General features: G+C 39.1%; 2 protein-coding genes across 2 annotated transcripts; one reads left to right on the top strand and one right to left on the bottom strand.

Moving 5' to 3' along the window:
* The first annotated feature begins 4,525 nt into the window (after nt 1-4,525).
* On the top strand, nt 4,526-16,582 carry LOC139452226 (lipase maturation factor 1-like). The gene is made up of 11 exons (XM_071233620.1): nt 4,526-4,826; nt 5,667-5,976; nt 6,832-6,842; nt 7,622-7,770; nt 9,558-9,623; nt 10,788-10,955; nt 11,596-11,770; nt 12,671-12,827; nt 14,660-14,843; nt 15,513-15,625; nt 16,392-16,582. The coding sequence occupies exons 1-11, from the start codon at nt 4,565-4,567 to the stop codon at nt 16,564-16,566; spliced, it is 1,770 nt and encodes a 589-aa protein (XP_071089721.1). The 5' UTR covers nt 4,526-4,564; the 3' UTR covers nt 16,567-16,582.
* Nucleotides 13,127-14,149, bottom strand: LOC139452924 (putative uncharacterized protein FLJ46204). The gene is made up of 2 exons (XM_071234545.1): nt 14,018-14,149; nt 13,127-13,279 (listed from the first exon to the last, which is right to left on the bottom strand). Exons 1-2 carry the CDS (start codon nt 14,147-14,149, stop codon nt 13,127-13,129), a joined length of 285 nt encoding a protein of 94 aa, XP_071090646.1.
* Nucleotides 16,583-17,837: the final 1,255 nt, after the last annotated feature.

Raw genomic sequence — 17,837 nt, 5'->3', positions numbered from 1 at the left:
TCTGGCTAAGATTCAGTTCATGTTTTGAATCATAACATACATACAATTCTTAATAATTATAATGTTTCATATGTGTAACTGTATTACCAATAAGTGCCCCCTGACCAAATTCTAAACCAGTCTGTAACTAATCCTTATGAGCGCTAAGTACTAAGAACAAAGTTATGCAGGGCTGTCAAAAGTCCTTGAGTATATTACAGTAGCGTAGAAGGTTTACAAAGTTTCCTAATACCTATTTTGAAAACATTTTAGTTTAATTAACATTTTAACAAAGTTTGTTCACTACCACTTGATCTCTGAAAAGAAATTTCATTTGTTGTGTATGGTTTAAATAAGCGCATCCTTTTGTCAAGTTCCTTCTGGGGCACTTATTATGGCGAATACAGTATTCGTTTCAACTTTCAAAGTCTAATGAGTAATGGCAGATTTTCTCCCCTTAGTGAAGAAGTAATAGAAGCCTTGAGTCTGTAAATATTCTTGGATGATGAAATGATTTAGTCCATGAATGAAAAGCCATTATCTCATTCAAACATTTATCAGGGGAAAGGGTGGCCCAGTTGACCAAGGCACTGCTTTTTGCTGTGCAGAGTTGTGTCCCTTGGGCATGCCAGAAACCTATCATTGTGGGTTGAATCCTGATTTGCCCGGATTATGTTTCCAGGTTTGTCAGCCCCACACCCTGCTCATGGGTTTCACCAATTTGGTAAACGTCTGAGACCTGAATCAGTTCGGGCTTTCCTCCCACATTGAGAAGATCTGCCGTGATATAACTGGAAAACTGTCCAAAGAGGTGTTAAACCCAACTCACTCACTCATTCAAACAATAATCCATACAACAGTAGGTTTAAGTCTTGAGGACCAAATAGTTTATAAGATTAATTCTCAAACAGTGTGTGGGTGGCGGTCGGGTAGCCTAGTGGTTAAAGCGTTCGCTCGTCACGCTGAAGACCCGGGTTCGATTCCCGACATGAAGCCCATTTCTGGTGTCCCCCGCCGTGATCATTGCTGGAATATTGCTAAAAGCGGTGTAAAACCATACTCACTCACTCACTCCACAGCTTGATAGATTGCACAGGAGTGTGTGTTCCTGGCCCTCCTAGTTATATACCTTATTTGACCCATTAAGCGCCCAGGGCGCTTAAAAAAAGACAGAAGGGGTGGGCGCTTATTGGGGGAGGGCGCTTAAATGGTGGAATAGGTCCTTGTCATAAGAGATGGGGATCGGGTGTGTCATCCCATGCTGGCACAGATTATTGTTCATGCTGTCAACCACTAAGATAACGGGTCGCCATGACATATCAGGAATATTGGTGACTGCACTGATAAATGAACATTCACTCACTCACTCTGTCTTTTTAGCTCACCTGACTGTTTTTCGTATTGATAATATCTGGAGTGCTAGTGAGATCAGTGTCTTGATCTGTTTTGCTATGTTGAGTTTAGTATAGCTTAACATATAAATTTTGTCCGTTTGTTATTAATTAATATTTTTTGTTGTTACTGTACCATTGTTGTTCTATATGCTATATCTGCATCCTCATTTCTTGTTCTTGATGGTTGAGGGGTATAAATGTCAACAGTTGTGTGAAGTTGTTTGTGTGTACAAGTGTTTTAGTCAAGATGATCACATACTTCAAGAGCATATTTTTGAAAGTCATAAAGCAGTTCAATACATGAATATAATCTACAAAACTGGGCTCCGTTCCACAAATCGTAGCACTATGACAGTCAGACAGAAGTTACAATCACCTAAAAAAGTAGCGCCCTGGATGCTTTGTGGAACTGGTTGCTGGTGTAAGATCTACAGTTCAGATAGTATGATGTACGATGCTAGTAGTATGATGTATGATACTGATGGAATGATCTACAGTACTGGTAGTATGATGTACGATACTTGTGGGAAAAAAAGACTTCTTAATGTTTTTGTTTTATTCCAAATTTATGAAAACTTGGGTCAATGGATTGGTAAACAAAGTACATGTTATTAACAATTGTGAAACAGATCTGTCTCTTATCACTTCGAAAAACTTTTTCATGCAGTTTTGCATCTTCCTGAGGCAAGGGACTTTTACAATCAATTAGCACCCTTGCCTCGGGAAGATGGCAGTTTTGTCGTCAGGAAAGTTTCATGAAAACTGATATTTTTAACTGATGAGAACAACAGATTGTGTTTATTCCAATTGTCATGAAATGTACTCAACCATTGTTGTATATATTCCATCTGCATAATTTAACTGATAATAATGTGTTGATTCCCTATGAGGTGATAAATGATGATGCCAAGAATCACGGTCCTGTTGTGTTTTGCCAAACTCGAGATGTAGCTGATGGTTGTGCTGTCAGTTCTTAGTATCACATAAAACAAACTGTCCTTTCGAAAAAAAGAATGTCCCCAGTGTCAATATGCCATATGTTTAGGGTATTAGAGTATTAACAAGCAAACAGTTTAATATACATTAACCGAATACATTTATACCTGCGTTAACCTGTTCTTCACTCCAGGAAATTAACAACACATGTCTACATGCAAAGGGGTGCAGGCTAAAACGGCACCTCAGCAAAATGTCACCGATTTCTCTGGCGAAAACGGCACCGCATTTGGCGAAAACGGCTACTATGTGTCGGGCGAAAACGGCACCTCTATTTATAATATGGATAATTATGATTTTTGTAGTAATATATATGGTTTATTTACATGGTATTTGATGTATTTACATGTTATTGGATGTATGTGATGTATTTACATGTTACTGGGTGTATGTGATGTATTTACATGGTATTTCCTGTTTTCACAGATAAGTACATATGTTCATACAGTTCTTCAGTTTTGTCGGCATGTCCATCGTCATCTTCATCGTGTTCACAATATTGGCCCATGTACAACCGAACATTGTGAGTGTACTTGGCTCAGGGAGAGGTCTCCATCTTAGTATTGTCGCCATATGTAAAAAATCTCTTCTTGGCGAGATGTGTATGATTTGCGCACATACGCCCTGAGTCGTCCCTTCTGAATGAGTCTTGACTGTAGAGGCAACAGACTCGCCTCTCGGAACAGCTCCGGGATCAATCTGTAAATCCCCAGGGACTGCTCACCCACCTTGTTATTGATACGTCTGTGCCAACCTAAAACGTGAGAAAACATTTTGATGTATAATAAAATTGTTTTATTGTTTAATATAGTTTATTTTTATTGTGTGTATTTGTATTTGAACTATTTGTATTATTATTACCTTCTACAAAGTTGTTGGTCCTGACAGCTATGTTGAACACAGACCAGGATCTGGGAGGGAAGGTAGGATGAGCAATCCACTGGGCTTGAAAGTACCTGCAATCCAATTTCCTGACATTTCCGCCAGACTGCTTGAGTCAGGTGGAACAGACATCCACGGATGCGGGCTTCTGGAAGGGTTCTACTGATTGCTTACCAGAAGTGGGGCTCCAGCATGGTGATATCTCTTATTGAACTAAAAAAATAATATAATAGCGCCAGGCAGCGTAACAACAAAAAACATCTTTTAACGGTTTTTTTATGACGCGGCGAAGGATCGAACCCCATGTTTAAGAGAAAACGAAATGGAGGTAGTAGATTATGTCTTTTGCCCATAACAGGCGTTCCTGAAGCAAAGTTTCTATTTCGATTCTAGATTCCATGTTAAGCGTCGCCGAGCAGTTATTCAGGTTGGAAATATAGCACTATATAAATCCATTTTGTAACGACACATAGCTGACATGTTTCTTACTGCTGCGTGAAATAACATACACAACAAGACCACTGTCCGCTGGTTTCACAATTCACCATTCTAAGTAAGAAAATGAGCACGACAAAACATCAAAATAAACTTTTACAAAATTTGGAAGCCATTTTATCCCAGTACAAAAAAGACGGGTAGTTGACTGCGCCCTGTTCATGCGCATCATGCTATCGACGAAACTAGTCGGCCTAAATTTTGTATTGACACTTGATGACACACACATATAATTAATGAAATCTCGTTGGTATAATCTCATTCAAATCAGATGTTAGTTTTCGCTACCGCTTAACAAAGATCTTTTATGTAGTGGCAGCGAGTACTCAGATCTGATTTGAATAAGATCGGAGTACTTACAATTTTATACATATCCGAGGATATATAATTTTGCAGTTATGTTTGTGATACCACTACCATCGATTGCATATTATTATCTTCGGAATATTATTCCAATATTATTTCTCATACGTACTTCATATTACAGGGATGTTTTTTTTAAATATTAAGCACAATGCCAAGCACACAGGAACTCAATGATAGCGTGTATAGCATTACAATATTCGTATAGAAAAAAACCACACCCCTCTATACATATAGAGTCTTTGTCCTAGCACAACTGATACGAGCTTCCCTTTGTTTGGTTATAATAGTGAACCAACGAACATTTAAAAAAAATTCTAACATATTTGTAAATATCGTTTAAGGTTTTAGCGGTAAGTGTCAAACGAAGTATACGAGAGTTATCTACCTTTAATATTTACACACTCAATGGTACTCCATCTGTTGATGTCAGATATGTTTATTTTGTGACACATATGAGTAATTTAGGAAGTGACACTGATGATAGAGAGAAAGGTTTGAGATGGAGGAAGAAACGGAGGAGGAAAAACTTGGATGACAGCGACTCCTTACGTGAAAAATACATATCGGAAGGGGGAGTCTGTTACACTGACAGTGACACTAGCAGCAGTGAAAGTCCTGACACACTGACGCCGAAGATCGGCAATGGTGATCTGGATAAGGGGACATTTTGGTTGACACGGATTATCATTCTAAGATCTTTTGGGTTCGTTTACTGTGAGTGAACTACAACTGTAACAAGAAAATGCGAAAGTTGTGTTTAACTGTTTAACGTTCATGATTTATTCTATATTGTTTTTGATACACTGTGTGGGGGTACATATGCGTGATGCTTTTTTAACATATAAAATAAAATGTCAAAAATAGGCCAGTGACTATATACTCCAGGGACTAGTGTAGTTTTCAAGTCTAGGGCTAGATGTAACTAGTGTATCGTCGGATCATAGGTTTTCGGACATCATACGTTTTCGGACGGCCATGTTTATCGCGATTACTCGCGCTATAACGGGAGGTGCTGCATCACACAGACATTTTAAATACTCAGATGATGGCATATTTGTAAGTGAAAATTGTCTTTAATAAGTGAATGACATGTTTTACAGTTGTTCATGTGATTTGAGAGAAAACTATGAATGTTTCTTCAGCGTCTGAAAACGCACAACAGGGGATATAATGTGTAAAGCCGATTCATTGCGTCTGTGTATTTAGAGTGTACTTAATCTCATAAACTGGTCATATGATTGGAGTAAACAGCCAAACAGAGTGAGGTTTGATTTACTTGATTTACTTGAATCAAACCTCCTAGAACTGCAAATTTGTTGAGACCCATCATACTTGTACTTTATCTTGCAATAAAGCATCATGATTTGTATAAATCTGTTTTAATGTTTTAATCCCAGACCATATAGGATAACAAATCTTTAAGACAGAATTTCGAAGGTTTTACCACAATATTCTCATTGGCAAGAGTTCTTTGACATGTGTAACTACCATCAATTTAAAAATTGAAAATAAATTTTATAAAATATATTCAAATCTTGTTTTTGTTTTTTTCAGCCATTGCTTTCCTTGTGGCCTTGGATCAGAATAAACAGCTGATTGGAATAAATGGCCTCCTACCTGCCAACCAGTATCTTAATGACATTGTTAAAAAGACAGATGGAATTAACTGGGAGGCATGTAACACATGTCCAAGTATCATCTGGTTGTTCAGCTATGACACACACCTGGATCAGATCCTTGACTATCTGGCGTACACAGGCTTGGCTCTGTCTCTGTTCCTTGTCATACGTGGAGCTGCAAACTGGTTCATCATGTTGGCGCTGTGGGTGATTTACCACTCCATTGTCAACGTTGGACAAAAATGGTAACTGTTACTTTTCTGCTTAGTTTTAAAGAACAGTAAATGTTGTAAGGCTATATAGTTATTCTCTTTGTTCACTAGTGCTCTCATATTAATTACACATCTTGTTGTATTATTTTGGATATTACTGGATGTAACTGGATGTACTGGATGTAACTATTCAATGAGGGATCAGTGCTTGTCTGTACTTATGCCACGATAGGAGAATTTTATTGTGATGTCATATATCTAAACACAACAATACATGCATATACACATGAAAAGCACATTTCAAGTAGTATAAATAAACAGAAAGTGCTATTTTCTGACAGGATGTTATTTCAGTTAACTCAGATGTACTTAACTAGAGGTTAGACCTCTTCATACTAAATGTGTTACGGTCAACCAGCTAAGCATTCCCAGTGATAGAAACATATCTTTGTAAAATGAAACATATTGAGTTTTAATTTATGTTTCATTCTATTCTTAATATCCAGGACCAGTGCAATACCATTACCTTGCTTTGAGCCAGATACAAATGATCATATTTTATGATCATGATGCTTCCTATGTACCATGAATGTACCATGTTAGGTTATACATAATAGAGCCTAGGATTGGTTAACCAGTGGTTGATAACATGAACATTGAGAAGCAACATTTGCCAGGTAAAACAATGTGACCATCTGATTGTCCTATGTAAGAATTTGCCCAAATGAAGCACTGAAGACCTATTCTGCCCACTCAGGTGCAGGGCTGTTGCAGTAGATCAAGTTAAATGACAAAGTATCACTCAAATACATGAAATGTTTTGTCACATGAAAGTACGAGAAAATTGAAACGTTGTGACTGATTTATAAATCTGTTTTATTTTTCCAGGTACAGCTTTGGTAAGTATGTGTCTTATGTCTATAGGATATGGTTGTACCTTAGAATGAGTGCATGATGTTTAATAAAACCTTAATTTTTTTATAGGTTAGGCCAGGTTTTTTTTATTTTTAGGATTACAGATTTTTTCCGCCCAAAGTCCAGGGTTGGAGGAGGGAAAAAGAAAAGAAAAGCCAGATGCATTTTTTTTTAATGCAGAATGCCTCTGGCATACTTTATGAACATATTCTGTACTCAAAAGACTGCCATTTGTGACGATAAAACCCCTTCTAACAATAAAAATTCTACCACTTACAACACGGACAATTGTCAAGGGAGGCTATTCATAGTTTCGAGATCAACAAAGATCGATTATGTATCTCTTCAGTAGTTTACAACTGTAAATTCATATGTTTTTTTATTAAAAGGTGATGATAACAAATAAAATGACTGACTATGCGGCTATCGCTGGGTAAAAAATGGAAATCTGATTTATTTTTTTTACATTTTCTCAAAAATTAGAGTCGGCGGGGTAATCTGAAAAATATAAAACGCCTGGCTTTATGACACATTTTTAATACAGCACTTAAGGACACTTGATGTACATTGACTACTCATGTATATTTTGGCATCAACATCAAGCCTGGAGAGTGTTATCATGGTTATCAGCTTACAGTGTTTAGAGTTAACTATCTACTTGAGAGAGTATTAAGAATGTCATGAACCAACCTAAATTATTCCAATAGGGCATATTGCCATTTCAAAGATTTTTCTAGCACTCAAAAATTCTATTTTTGTGTAGGTTGGGAGAACCAGATGCTTGAGACGGCATTCCTGACGGTGTTCCTGTGTCCCGTTTGGAGCCTGTCATCCGTTCCACGGCACACGCCAACATCACTCATTGTCATCTGGGGACTTCGCTGGCTGCTGTGCAGACGGATGATCGGAGCGGTTGGTATTCATGGAATTAATCAACACAGACAGTGATGGAATGAATAAAAATGGTTTCACTGACATTCAGATAATCACATTTTCAAGAATTTCATGCCAGGGGAACTAGGAGGAGGCTTCATGTATTCCCAGAAAATTTGATTCAAGTCATTTCGACCCCACTTGTTTGTGAGGCTAATTTTGTGCTGTATATGAAGTTATTGACTTCCTTTATTACACAGACAATGTCTCAGTTTTGCACTAAGTTTGATGTATAGACCAATCTCATCAAAAACAGATCTTAGCTGTCGCTGTCGCTAAACAAAGATATGAGGACATCCCATTACGGGTCACGTCAGAACGACCTATCATCCGACCAATCAAAGTGTCGCTTACCAGATCCTGAAAGTGACAGTCGGGATGTGTTTTCTAATCATGCAATGTCTAAAACGTTTTATTGGGGTATTCCGAACGACAGTTAAGGCCCGTACGACTGATTCCGTAAAAATTATCGTCTATATCTTGCTCCCGTGGGATAAACATTTGGATGGAGGAGACGTTGCACAGTACGTGGGTAGCACTGCCATACAATCGCAACCATATATAAGACATTCCGGTTTGATCAGTTTTCAAAATTTTAATCGAGAACTGTGTCAACATATTTTTCAAGCATAGTCAAAATGGAAGTTGTCAGGTTGAAATGAGTACCGTAAAGCTCGAGAAAGCTGCTTTCTAATTGGATGATGTCGACTTCTTGTTAGTTGTTTCAGTGGTCGGTCAAAATTCGCAAAAGGTCGTTCTGACGTAACCCGTAATGGGATGTCCTTTAGATCTTTGTTTAGCGGCAGCGAGAACTTAGATCGGATTTTCATAAGATTGATGTATAGTCCAAGGAGCTTTGATACTGTGGGTATACAAACAGTAAATAGTGAACAAGCTTCCTCAACAGTTGCAAATAATCAGATGAGCCACAGATTGATGTGCCATATTCACTGTTTTCTGTGTGTAGCAGGGTGTGGAGTCATCCCACAGATGACATTCCTATCTTGTCAGCTTGATGACGGGTTTAACCTCTTTAGTCATGTGGAAAAGGTGTCCATACACGGATCAGAAGGTCCGTGGTTTGAATCCTAACATGGGACTCGGGCATTTTATAGCTGCTACATGTAATATACACAAGAAAATAAGGACTATTGTATCAACTTTCAGTCTTAGTAGGAGGCACTTAATTATAAATATTACAGATTGGCCAGGAATTTGGTCAGGGGCCACTAAGTGGAGGTAGCACTTAATATGGTGAATATGTAAGCAAGGATTATATCCTACCTAAATATTATCCTGGGGGAAGTTTTACTCTAGAGTGTACAATAGGATAGGATTAAACACACAGGTATGGGTTCAAATTCACTAGGGAGAATCATCCTGACACTAGAGAATTTCATCCCCAGGATAAAAAATAGGGTAGGATAATATTCACTATTACAAATACACTGTATAGCAGCACTTTGTAATATTGGTAATCAGTCAAATATTTAATATGATAATTAGTTTGTTGTTTCGTCAGTAATAAAACAATTGTTCAAATTTATATTGTTTGTCAATGATATGAGTGTCTGAATTGAGGGGGCAGTCGAGTAGCCTCATTCGCTCGTCACGCTGAAGACCCGGGTTCGATTCCTGACATGGGTACAATATGTGAAGCCCATTTCTGGTGTCCCCCGTCGTGATATTGCTGGAATATTGCTAAAAATTAAACTCACTCACTCACTCACTCACTCACTCTGAATTGAGTTTTTATATTCTTTTAGGGATTGATCAAGATAAGGGGAGACAACTGCTGGAGAGATCTTACTTGTATGAATTATCACTATGAGGTAAGATTGTGTACATTCATGTGATCCTCTGAAGTTTGGTCCAAAGAATGGCAGCTGTATCTGTCATAGATAGTAGTAACCATGGCAACTCAAATTGGTATTTGGGTATAATAAAACAGATTGTTTGGAATCAAAGTCCATACAGGGTCACTTTCAAGATCCTAATATTGTTCTTATATGATATTTGTTGTGTCTATATCTCAGCATGTAGCAGTAAGTGTAGACTCTATTAGGTCACACCAGTAGCAGCTTATGGACTGGTCATTTATCATGACAAAAATACACCGTTCTAATTTAAAAAAAATATAATTATAAATATGTGAAAATTATTTAGGGATTGGTCATTTATGTTAGAGACAGGGGGCCATGAACATTTTTTCATGAAATAAGGGAGGCAATATGAGTCCCAAAATATACCCTCCCTCCCAGAGTTCCAGATAAGCTGCGTATCTGCGTAAAATACGCATAAAAAATGCAGAAATATGCAGTAAAATAAAATCCAAGCGTATCAAATACACAACGAACATTACAGATACGCTACAAAAATAAAATTTGTGCGTATCATCAAAATATTGTGAAGTAACCCTGCGTATTCTATCAGCAACTTATTTTGAAATTATAAACGGGCATTCCGTCAACCTTGCCAAACTCCACGATGACAGTTACATCATGATCATTTATCATCACACTTTCTTTTGGAAGTATCGTGGTATTTTTTAGTCCTATAAAGCTCTCGAACCCACACGACACCAGTTTGCAGGGACTAGATGAATAGTGTTTTTAAATATTTAACTTAAATACCAACATGTGTAAAAACTAGTGGGTAACAGAAATTTGAATACCCAGATAGAATTACTGATACCCAATGATTTTGAAATGCATGGGTAAAATACCCACAACACCAAGAGCTTATCTGGAGCTCTGCCTCCCTATTATAAATGACAGTCCCTTACTTAAAGCATTCAACAAGCAGTAGCGTAGCCTAGTGGTTAAAATCAGGCTGAAGATCCTGGTTCGACATATTTGTACAAAGCTTTTGTGAATATCAGAATATATGTACCAGGTTTTTGTTAAGTATTTCCTGTTTCGTGATTGAAGTAAGTGTCATCAATGTCCTGTTGCTTCGCTAAATATGTATAATGACATTAAGGTTGTATTTGTCAGACCCAGCCAGTGCCGAACCCCCTGAGCTACTACCTGCATCAGTCTCCCGAGCTGATACACAAGATGGAGACACTCGGCAACCACTTCATCGAACTTGTGGCACCATTCTTCCTGATCCTGGGACGGAGAATGACCATCATCGGTGGAGGAATACAGATCTTCTTTCAGGTGTGTCCAGTCAAGCTTTAGTGAAGCAACATTAATGCTATTTTGGAAATACAAGTATAGATCTTTGAATGGCATTTAGAAATGATACACAAGGAAGAGAATTTATGGATGTCAACTTCTTCATTATGAGGAACTCAACGTTTCGGAGTATATGCTTACTCCTTCATCAGGTGAATGAATGCCATGAGGCAGAGAGCATATATGTGTACATGTAAGAACAACATTAATAAGATAGCAAAAGGCGGAAAATCACAAGGGTTGGAAACTAACAAGGGAAGACAACATATGCTCTCTGCCTCATGGCATTCATTCACCTGATGAAGGAGTAAGGATATACTCCGAAATGTTGTGTTCCTCATAATAAAGAAGTTGACATCCATAAATTCTCTTCCTTACATGTAAAGAGTTGTTTGTTTGAGCAAACTATGTCCAAAATTGTAATTAACACTTTTTTAAATGTTTAGTGCCTCCATTACATCTTAATTTGTCTTTGTCAAGTTGAAGTTTGATTTTCTTGTACAGAAATAAGGGGCAGTGTTGTAGCCCAGTGACTGTTGGACATTTAACAGTTTGTGTCCCCCTCTCCCTTGCCTGGTATATGGAGTAATGATTACAGATATAAGTGCTGTTTGTGTTGCAGATTGTGTTAATCACCAGCGGTAACCTCAGTTTTCTCAACTGGTTGACCATTGTTCCTAGCCTGGCATGCTTTGATGATCGCAGTTTAAGTTGGATGTTCTCTGGGGGTTCTCGGTCTGTCAAGTGTCAGGTAGCCCAAATACAACACCAGACTAAAACTGGATTAGTTACGAAAGGTGAGTTTTTGACACAAAATTGATGAGTTGGTAGCTGAGATATTTGTTTCATATACCCCATTTTCATTTATAATGTTGTTTTTATTTTTTTTCAAATATATGCTGTTCAGTATTGCATGTTGTTAAGCTTGTCAAAATGACTTAGTTGTCAAGAAGTCATTAATAGACAATAGTTTTGCTTTCCTAACACATTAAGCTGACATGCTGTAATATAACAAGCATACTGTTGAAAGCGGCGATAAACCCAACCCACTCATTCCTTGATATGAAGAAAACATGAGCTGACTTCCAAATTGAAACACATAGATTTACCCAGAAATCAGTTCACACAGTTCATCTACCAGAAATACAGTTATTTTGGCCTTCGCTATTGCATCTCCTAGCTTTAGGAGATCTTCAACCGATAGCGGATCTAACTGTAATTCTTGTTTTAACCATGCCCGAGTCAGTAACAACTGAGTAATGAATTCAGATTGACTGTTAGATGTACATACCTGGTCATAGTGCTTTTTGTAACCGTGTCTGAGCTTTTTGTGGATCTCGGGTTGAATTTGTTATTGCCATCTGCCGGAGGCTTTGCTTTTGCTTTTATCCCTCGTTTACTGAAGGGAATGGGCTGTATGTCCTCTTTGTCTAGAGATGCCTTCGCCAGTGTGTCTGCTTATTCATTTCCATGAATATCTATGTGAGACAGGATCCAACACAGCTCCACTTGTTCACCTTGCTCCGATTGTTTTGTATAGTACAGAATGGTATTGACTGTGTTTGGTCTCGAGTTCGAGTTTCTGCTGCTGCTGGCTTGTAGAGCAACTATATCAGAAGTTGCCGTTATTGCACTTCAGCATTTCTGTTGTCCTACACTGACCATGTTGCATTTATTGTGTTGTTGTGTCTACTCAGGCAGCTCACTGAGACGTATGTTTAACATCGCCCTGGGCTGTCTCATCCTGAGTCTCAGTGTTCCCGTTGTCCAGAATCTCTTCTTCTCCAAGCACCAGGCTATGAACAAATACTATGACAGCCTGAGGCTTGTCAATACATATGGGGCTTTTGGAAGGTAAGTCATTCAGCAGTCATTCAAATAGTACTGATGCAGTGACAACTGGTTAAGAATCATAATCTGCAAATGCTACTTGTCACTGAGGACTACCATCACTTTTTACTTGTCTGTGGCACAATTTAGTAGTCTTGGGATAGCGGACTAGCGTGAATTTCAAAGCCTGATGACCAGAGTAGATTGGAAGGGTATTGGGTGGCATTTCAATGTGTGTCTCAATGTATGTCTCAACCTGTGTCTCAATGTGTGTCTCAATGTGTGCCTCAGTGTGTGTTTCAAACTGTGCCTCAATGTGTGTCTCAACGTGCCTCAATGTGTGTCTCAACATGTGTCTCAATGTGTATCTTAACATGTGTCTCATTGTGTGTCTCATTGTGTGTCTCAACATGTGTCTCAATGTATGTCTCAACTTGTGCCTCAATGTGTGTCTCAACGTGTGTCTCAATGTGTATCTTAACGTGTGTCTCAATTTGTATCTCAACGTGTGTCTCAATGTGTGTCTCAATGTGTATCTCAACGTGTGTCTCAATGTGTATCTCAACATATGTCTCACCATGTGTCTCAATGTGTATCTCAACATGTGTCTCAACTTGTATCTCAATGTGTATCTCAACATGTGTCTCACTGTGTGTCTCAATGTGTATCTCAACATGTGTCTCAATGTGTATCTCAACGTGTGTCTCAACATGTGTCTCAACTTGTATCTCAATGTGTATCTCAACATGTGTCTCACTGTGTGTCTCAATGTGTATCTCAACGTGTGTCTCAATGTGTGTCTAACACTGTGTCTCAACATGTGTCTAAATATGTGTCTCAACATGTGTCTCAATGTGTGTCTCAATGTGTATCTCAACGTGTGTCTCAACGTGTATCTCAACATATGTCTCATCGTGTGTCTCAATGTGTATCTCAACATGTGTCTCAATGTCTGTCTCAACATGTGTCTCAATGTGTGTCTCAATGTGTATCTCAACGTGTGTCTCAACATGTGTCTCAACTTGTATCTCAACATGTGTCTCAATGTGTATCTCAACGTGTGTCTCAATGTGTAGCTCAACGTGTGTCTCAATGTGTAGCTCAACGTGTGTCTCAATGTGTAGCTCAATGTGTGTCTCAACGTGTGTCTCAACATGTGTCTAAATATGTGTCTCAACATGTGTCTCAATGTGTATCTCAATGTGTATCTCAACATGTGTCTCAACGTGTGTCTCAATGTGTGTCTCAACTTGTGTCTCAATGTGTATCTCAAAATGTGTCTCAATGTGTATCTCAACATGTGTCTCAATGTGTGTCTCAACATGTCTCAACTTGTATCTCAACATGTGTCTCAATGCAGACTTATTAACACTTATTAGCAGTCTTCATTCCCAGGTCCACTATTACTGACATTAGTGTTATATAACTTCACTAATACCAAATGGGGACATGGTTGGCTCAGTCGTCTATTGTGCCACAATTTGCTCTGCAGACTTGTGTCCTCTGGACACACCTGGAATCCATGATTGTGGTTCAAATCCCAGTCCACCCTGATAATGTTTCTAGGTTTGTCATAACCATACCCGTGCTCGTGGGTTTCACCAATGTGGTAAACATCTGAGACATTCATCACTTCGGGGTTTCCTCCCACATTAAACTGACATGCCGCGATATAACTCCAATACTGTAGGCTTTATACCTATCGCACTCACTCACACGAGTACCAAAATATTTAATCCTCTTCTCTGAACCAACGATGGTGAGAGAGATGAAACATGATGAGGATGTGTACATTAGAATTTGTTTATTGCATTTATAAACATAAATTATTTTTCTTGGATGTTTTTCCATTGTAGCATAACAAGGGAACGAACTGAGATCATACTGGAAGGGACCTCGAGCAGTGACCCGAACGACCCCAGTGCCAAGTGGCTGGAGTACGAGTTCAAGTGTAAGCCTGGCAACATCAGGCGGCGGCCGTGCATTATCTCCCCTTACCACTACAGGATGGACTGGCTCATGTGGGTTGCTGCTTTACAGGTGGGAGGGCAACATCACGTCCTTCATTGTGTATAACCTTGAGGGGTTCAGTGTCTGAACAGAGACCCTGCATCTTCCCGAGTTAACTGACAATAAAAGTCCAGTTTCCACCCTTGCCGAACTATGCTGGAACTCCGCAGCTAGATCATAGCGCCACCAGTGACGAGTTACGTTCCTTCAATGTCCCTCCAACTGACCAATCAAATTCCACCTCTCATATCACTTGCATTTGCTTCAAACAAAATGGTGGCACCCAGTCAAAACAATCTGATCAATGATCATGATATTTATTGTAATAATATGGGTCTTACTTCGCAAAACCAGAATATGACTCCATAATTCCAGCCTAGTTTGGCAAGGGTGGAAACTGGACTTTTATAGTCAGTTAACTCCCTTGCCTCGGGAAGATGCAGTCCCAGGTGGGAAGTCTGGGTTAGAGTTTTCCCCAGGCACCTATACTTGTCTGTGGTTGAGACTTATTGGATTAAGTCACCTGGTGGTCAGGAATGGTGACTTGGTTGTCCCTCCAGCATGGATCATTGCTCATAATATCAATCACTGGTTTTCCTGGTCCAGAGTTGATGATTTACATACACATCACTATATAAGTGCAATAATCTTAAATGCAATGTAAACCCCATTTCACTCACCTCTTTCTTCTTTTCCCAGGGCCACAAGAAGCATCCCTGGCTGAAGCGCCTCGTCCTCAAACTGCTAGGCAATGATGAGAATGTGATGTCCTTGATTGCTTATAATCCTTTTGAAGGTCAACAGCCACCCAGGTAGGTAGCCCTATATCTCATCTTTATACCATGATTACCAGAAGGCTGGGGAAGTTTGACTCCACCATCTAAACTTCAAGTTGCATGTTTTTGTGATAAATGTTTACTTTGTTCTTGATAGATAAAATGTTTATCCAGCTTGTTCGTAATGAACAGCACTATTTCTTGTATAGCCTTGTTAAATAAGGGACATTATCTCTCTTGAAAATAACCTCCCTTTTGGAACTCTTTGATCATTGGACCGCCTCCTTGATCTGGTGGTGGAGCGTCCGCCCAGAGAGAGGCAGGTCCAGGGTTCGATCTCTGGTTGTGTCGTTAAAAGATGGTACTTGTTGTTACCCTGCCTGGCGCTTGGAATTAAGGAGCTAAAACAAGGACTGGTCAGCTCAGAGTCAGTATACTCATTACTGTGTGTGAGTGGGGTATTCATGTTAAACTGCGGCATGGTATCTCAGTGGGCTAGCACTATAAATCGGCATCAGTCCGGACATGTACAAGCAGCTATATGTCACTATATAAGTGCAATAATCTTTGATGCGACATTAAACCCCATTTCACCTCAACTCTCTCTTCAAAATCACCACCCTTTGGGAACTCTTTGTTCAGTGAGAACTGGCGATATTGCATCTGGAGAGCAACATGGCCAGACACATAGAAATTAGTATTCTGTAGAGAACACCAAGCATTCTAAGGGACCGTGTACTCTCTCCATGAAATGTCACAATATCATGAACAAAGCATCATAAATTATTGAATAATATTTCAGATTTATCCGAGCTGAGATATATAGGTACACCTACACTAAGGTTGGAAGTCGAGAGGCCGAGTCTGGTGCATGGTGGGTCAGGAAACACGTGGGAACCTACCTCCCAGTGTTGCCTAGCAACATTGTACAGGGTGCTGGGAGACAAGATATGCCTACAGTCAAGATGAAACTGTAACCATGACAACGCATATTCAGTGTGATAGACAAATCATGTTAATTTATTTAATATTTATGTCAATAAATACTGATAAAATATTGTGTGTATTGTCATCATATGGAGTCTTTTTTCATTTTATGCATATTAAGACCTTATGAATAAAATGCTTGTTTAGGGAGACCCATTTCTCTCCGCCCCAGGCGATTATGCTTATAGTAAGAAGTGACTAACGGATGGTCAGGCTCGCTGACTTGGTTGATGCATGTCAACATATCACAAATGCAAAGATCGAGGCTCATGAGGTAAATCACTGGACTGTCAGGTTCAGACTCGATTATTTACAGACCACCGTCATATAGCTGTAATATTGCTGAGTGCGGCATTATTCCAACAAACAAACAAATAGAAACTTTGTCAGATTGAAGGGAAGGTGCTGTGTATGCCTTCGTGGGTGAGTGAATGGTGATTTACTTCAAGGTCAGCAATAGCCCAGCTCGTATATATCAATATATACTACTCAAAAGAAGTTAAGGATCACCTGATTCTTCCCTATTACAATAGTTAATCTCTCATGCCATGACAGATTGACATTACCAATGTGAAAGATTCGGGTGATCCTTAAATTCTTTTGAGTAGTATACGTTATATAATTGTCATTGACAGGACTTCCAATGATTAACAGCATGAACAACGACCCACAGGTTTCACATCGTAACAACCTGGTCCCCAGCTTGGTCTGTTTCAATGACAAGCACACAGGTTCTGCTTCTTTGTCCATATGGGGCAAGTAGCTCCTTAAAACTAGTGTAGCAGTTTCAGCCATTCAATGATATGGATATAGGCAATGCATGTGTGCAATCAATACATTCAGTTCACAATAAAAACAGTTCACAAGAAAAACATAAAACATTCTGTAAGTGTTTTTCAGGCTCTTAAAGTGCTTTTACCATTTTCTCGAATGCAGTAATTTTATCAGATTTCATACATTACTAACATGACCCTGAAGATCAGGGTTAGAATAAGTCTTCAGCAACCCATGCTTGCTGTAAAATGTCACTATGCTTGTCGTAAAAGGCGACTAACGGGATCGAGTGGTCAGGCTCGCTGACTTGGTTGATCCACGGTCATCGATCCCAATTGCTTCGATCGATGCTCATGATATCAATCACTGGATTGTCTGGTCCAGACTCGATTATTTACAGACCGCCGTCATATAGCTGGAATATTGCTGAGTGCAGCGTTAAACAACAAACCAAAACCAAACCAAAGCGTACATTGTGTGGGATACG

Source organism: Haliotis cracherodii, unplaced genomic scaffold (assembly GCF_022045235.1).
Source record: "Haliotis cracherodii isolate W230 unplaced genomic scaffold, xgHalCrac1.p SCAF_9, whole genome shotgun sequence".
Taxonomy (NCBI): Eukaryota; Metazoa; Mollusca; class Gastropoda; order Lepetellida; family Haliotidae; genus Haliotis; species Haliotis cracherodii.
This window is presented reverse-complemented; position numbering and strand designations above follow the sequence as displayed.

Coding starts and splice junctions, on each gene's coding strand:
- LOC139452924 (XM_071234545.1), bottom strand. CDS start 14,149: ATGTTGAGATACAAGTTGAGACATGTTGAGACACACATTGAGACACAT. Junction 13,280..14,017: donor AGACACACGTTGAGACACAT/GTTGAGATACAC, acceptor ACACACGTTAAG/ATACACATTGAGACACACGT.
- LOC139452226 (XM_071233620.1), top strand. CDS start 4,565: ATGAGTAATTTAGGAAGTGACACTGATGATAGAGAGAAAGGTTTGAGA. Junction 7,771..9,557: donor GCAGACGGATGATCGGAGCG/GTTGGTATTCAT, acceptor ATATTCTTTTAG/GGATTGATCAAGATAAGGGG. Junction 10,956..11,595: donor GAATACAGATCTTCTTTCAG/GTGTGTCCAGTC, acceptor TTTGTGTTGCAG/ATTGTGTTAATCACCAGCGG.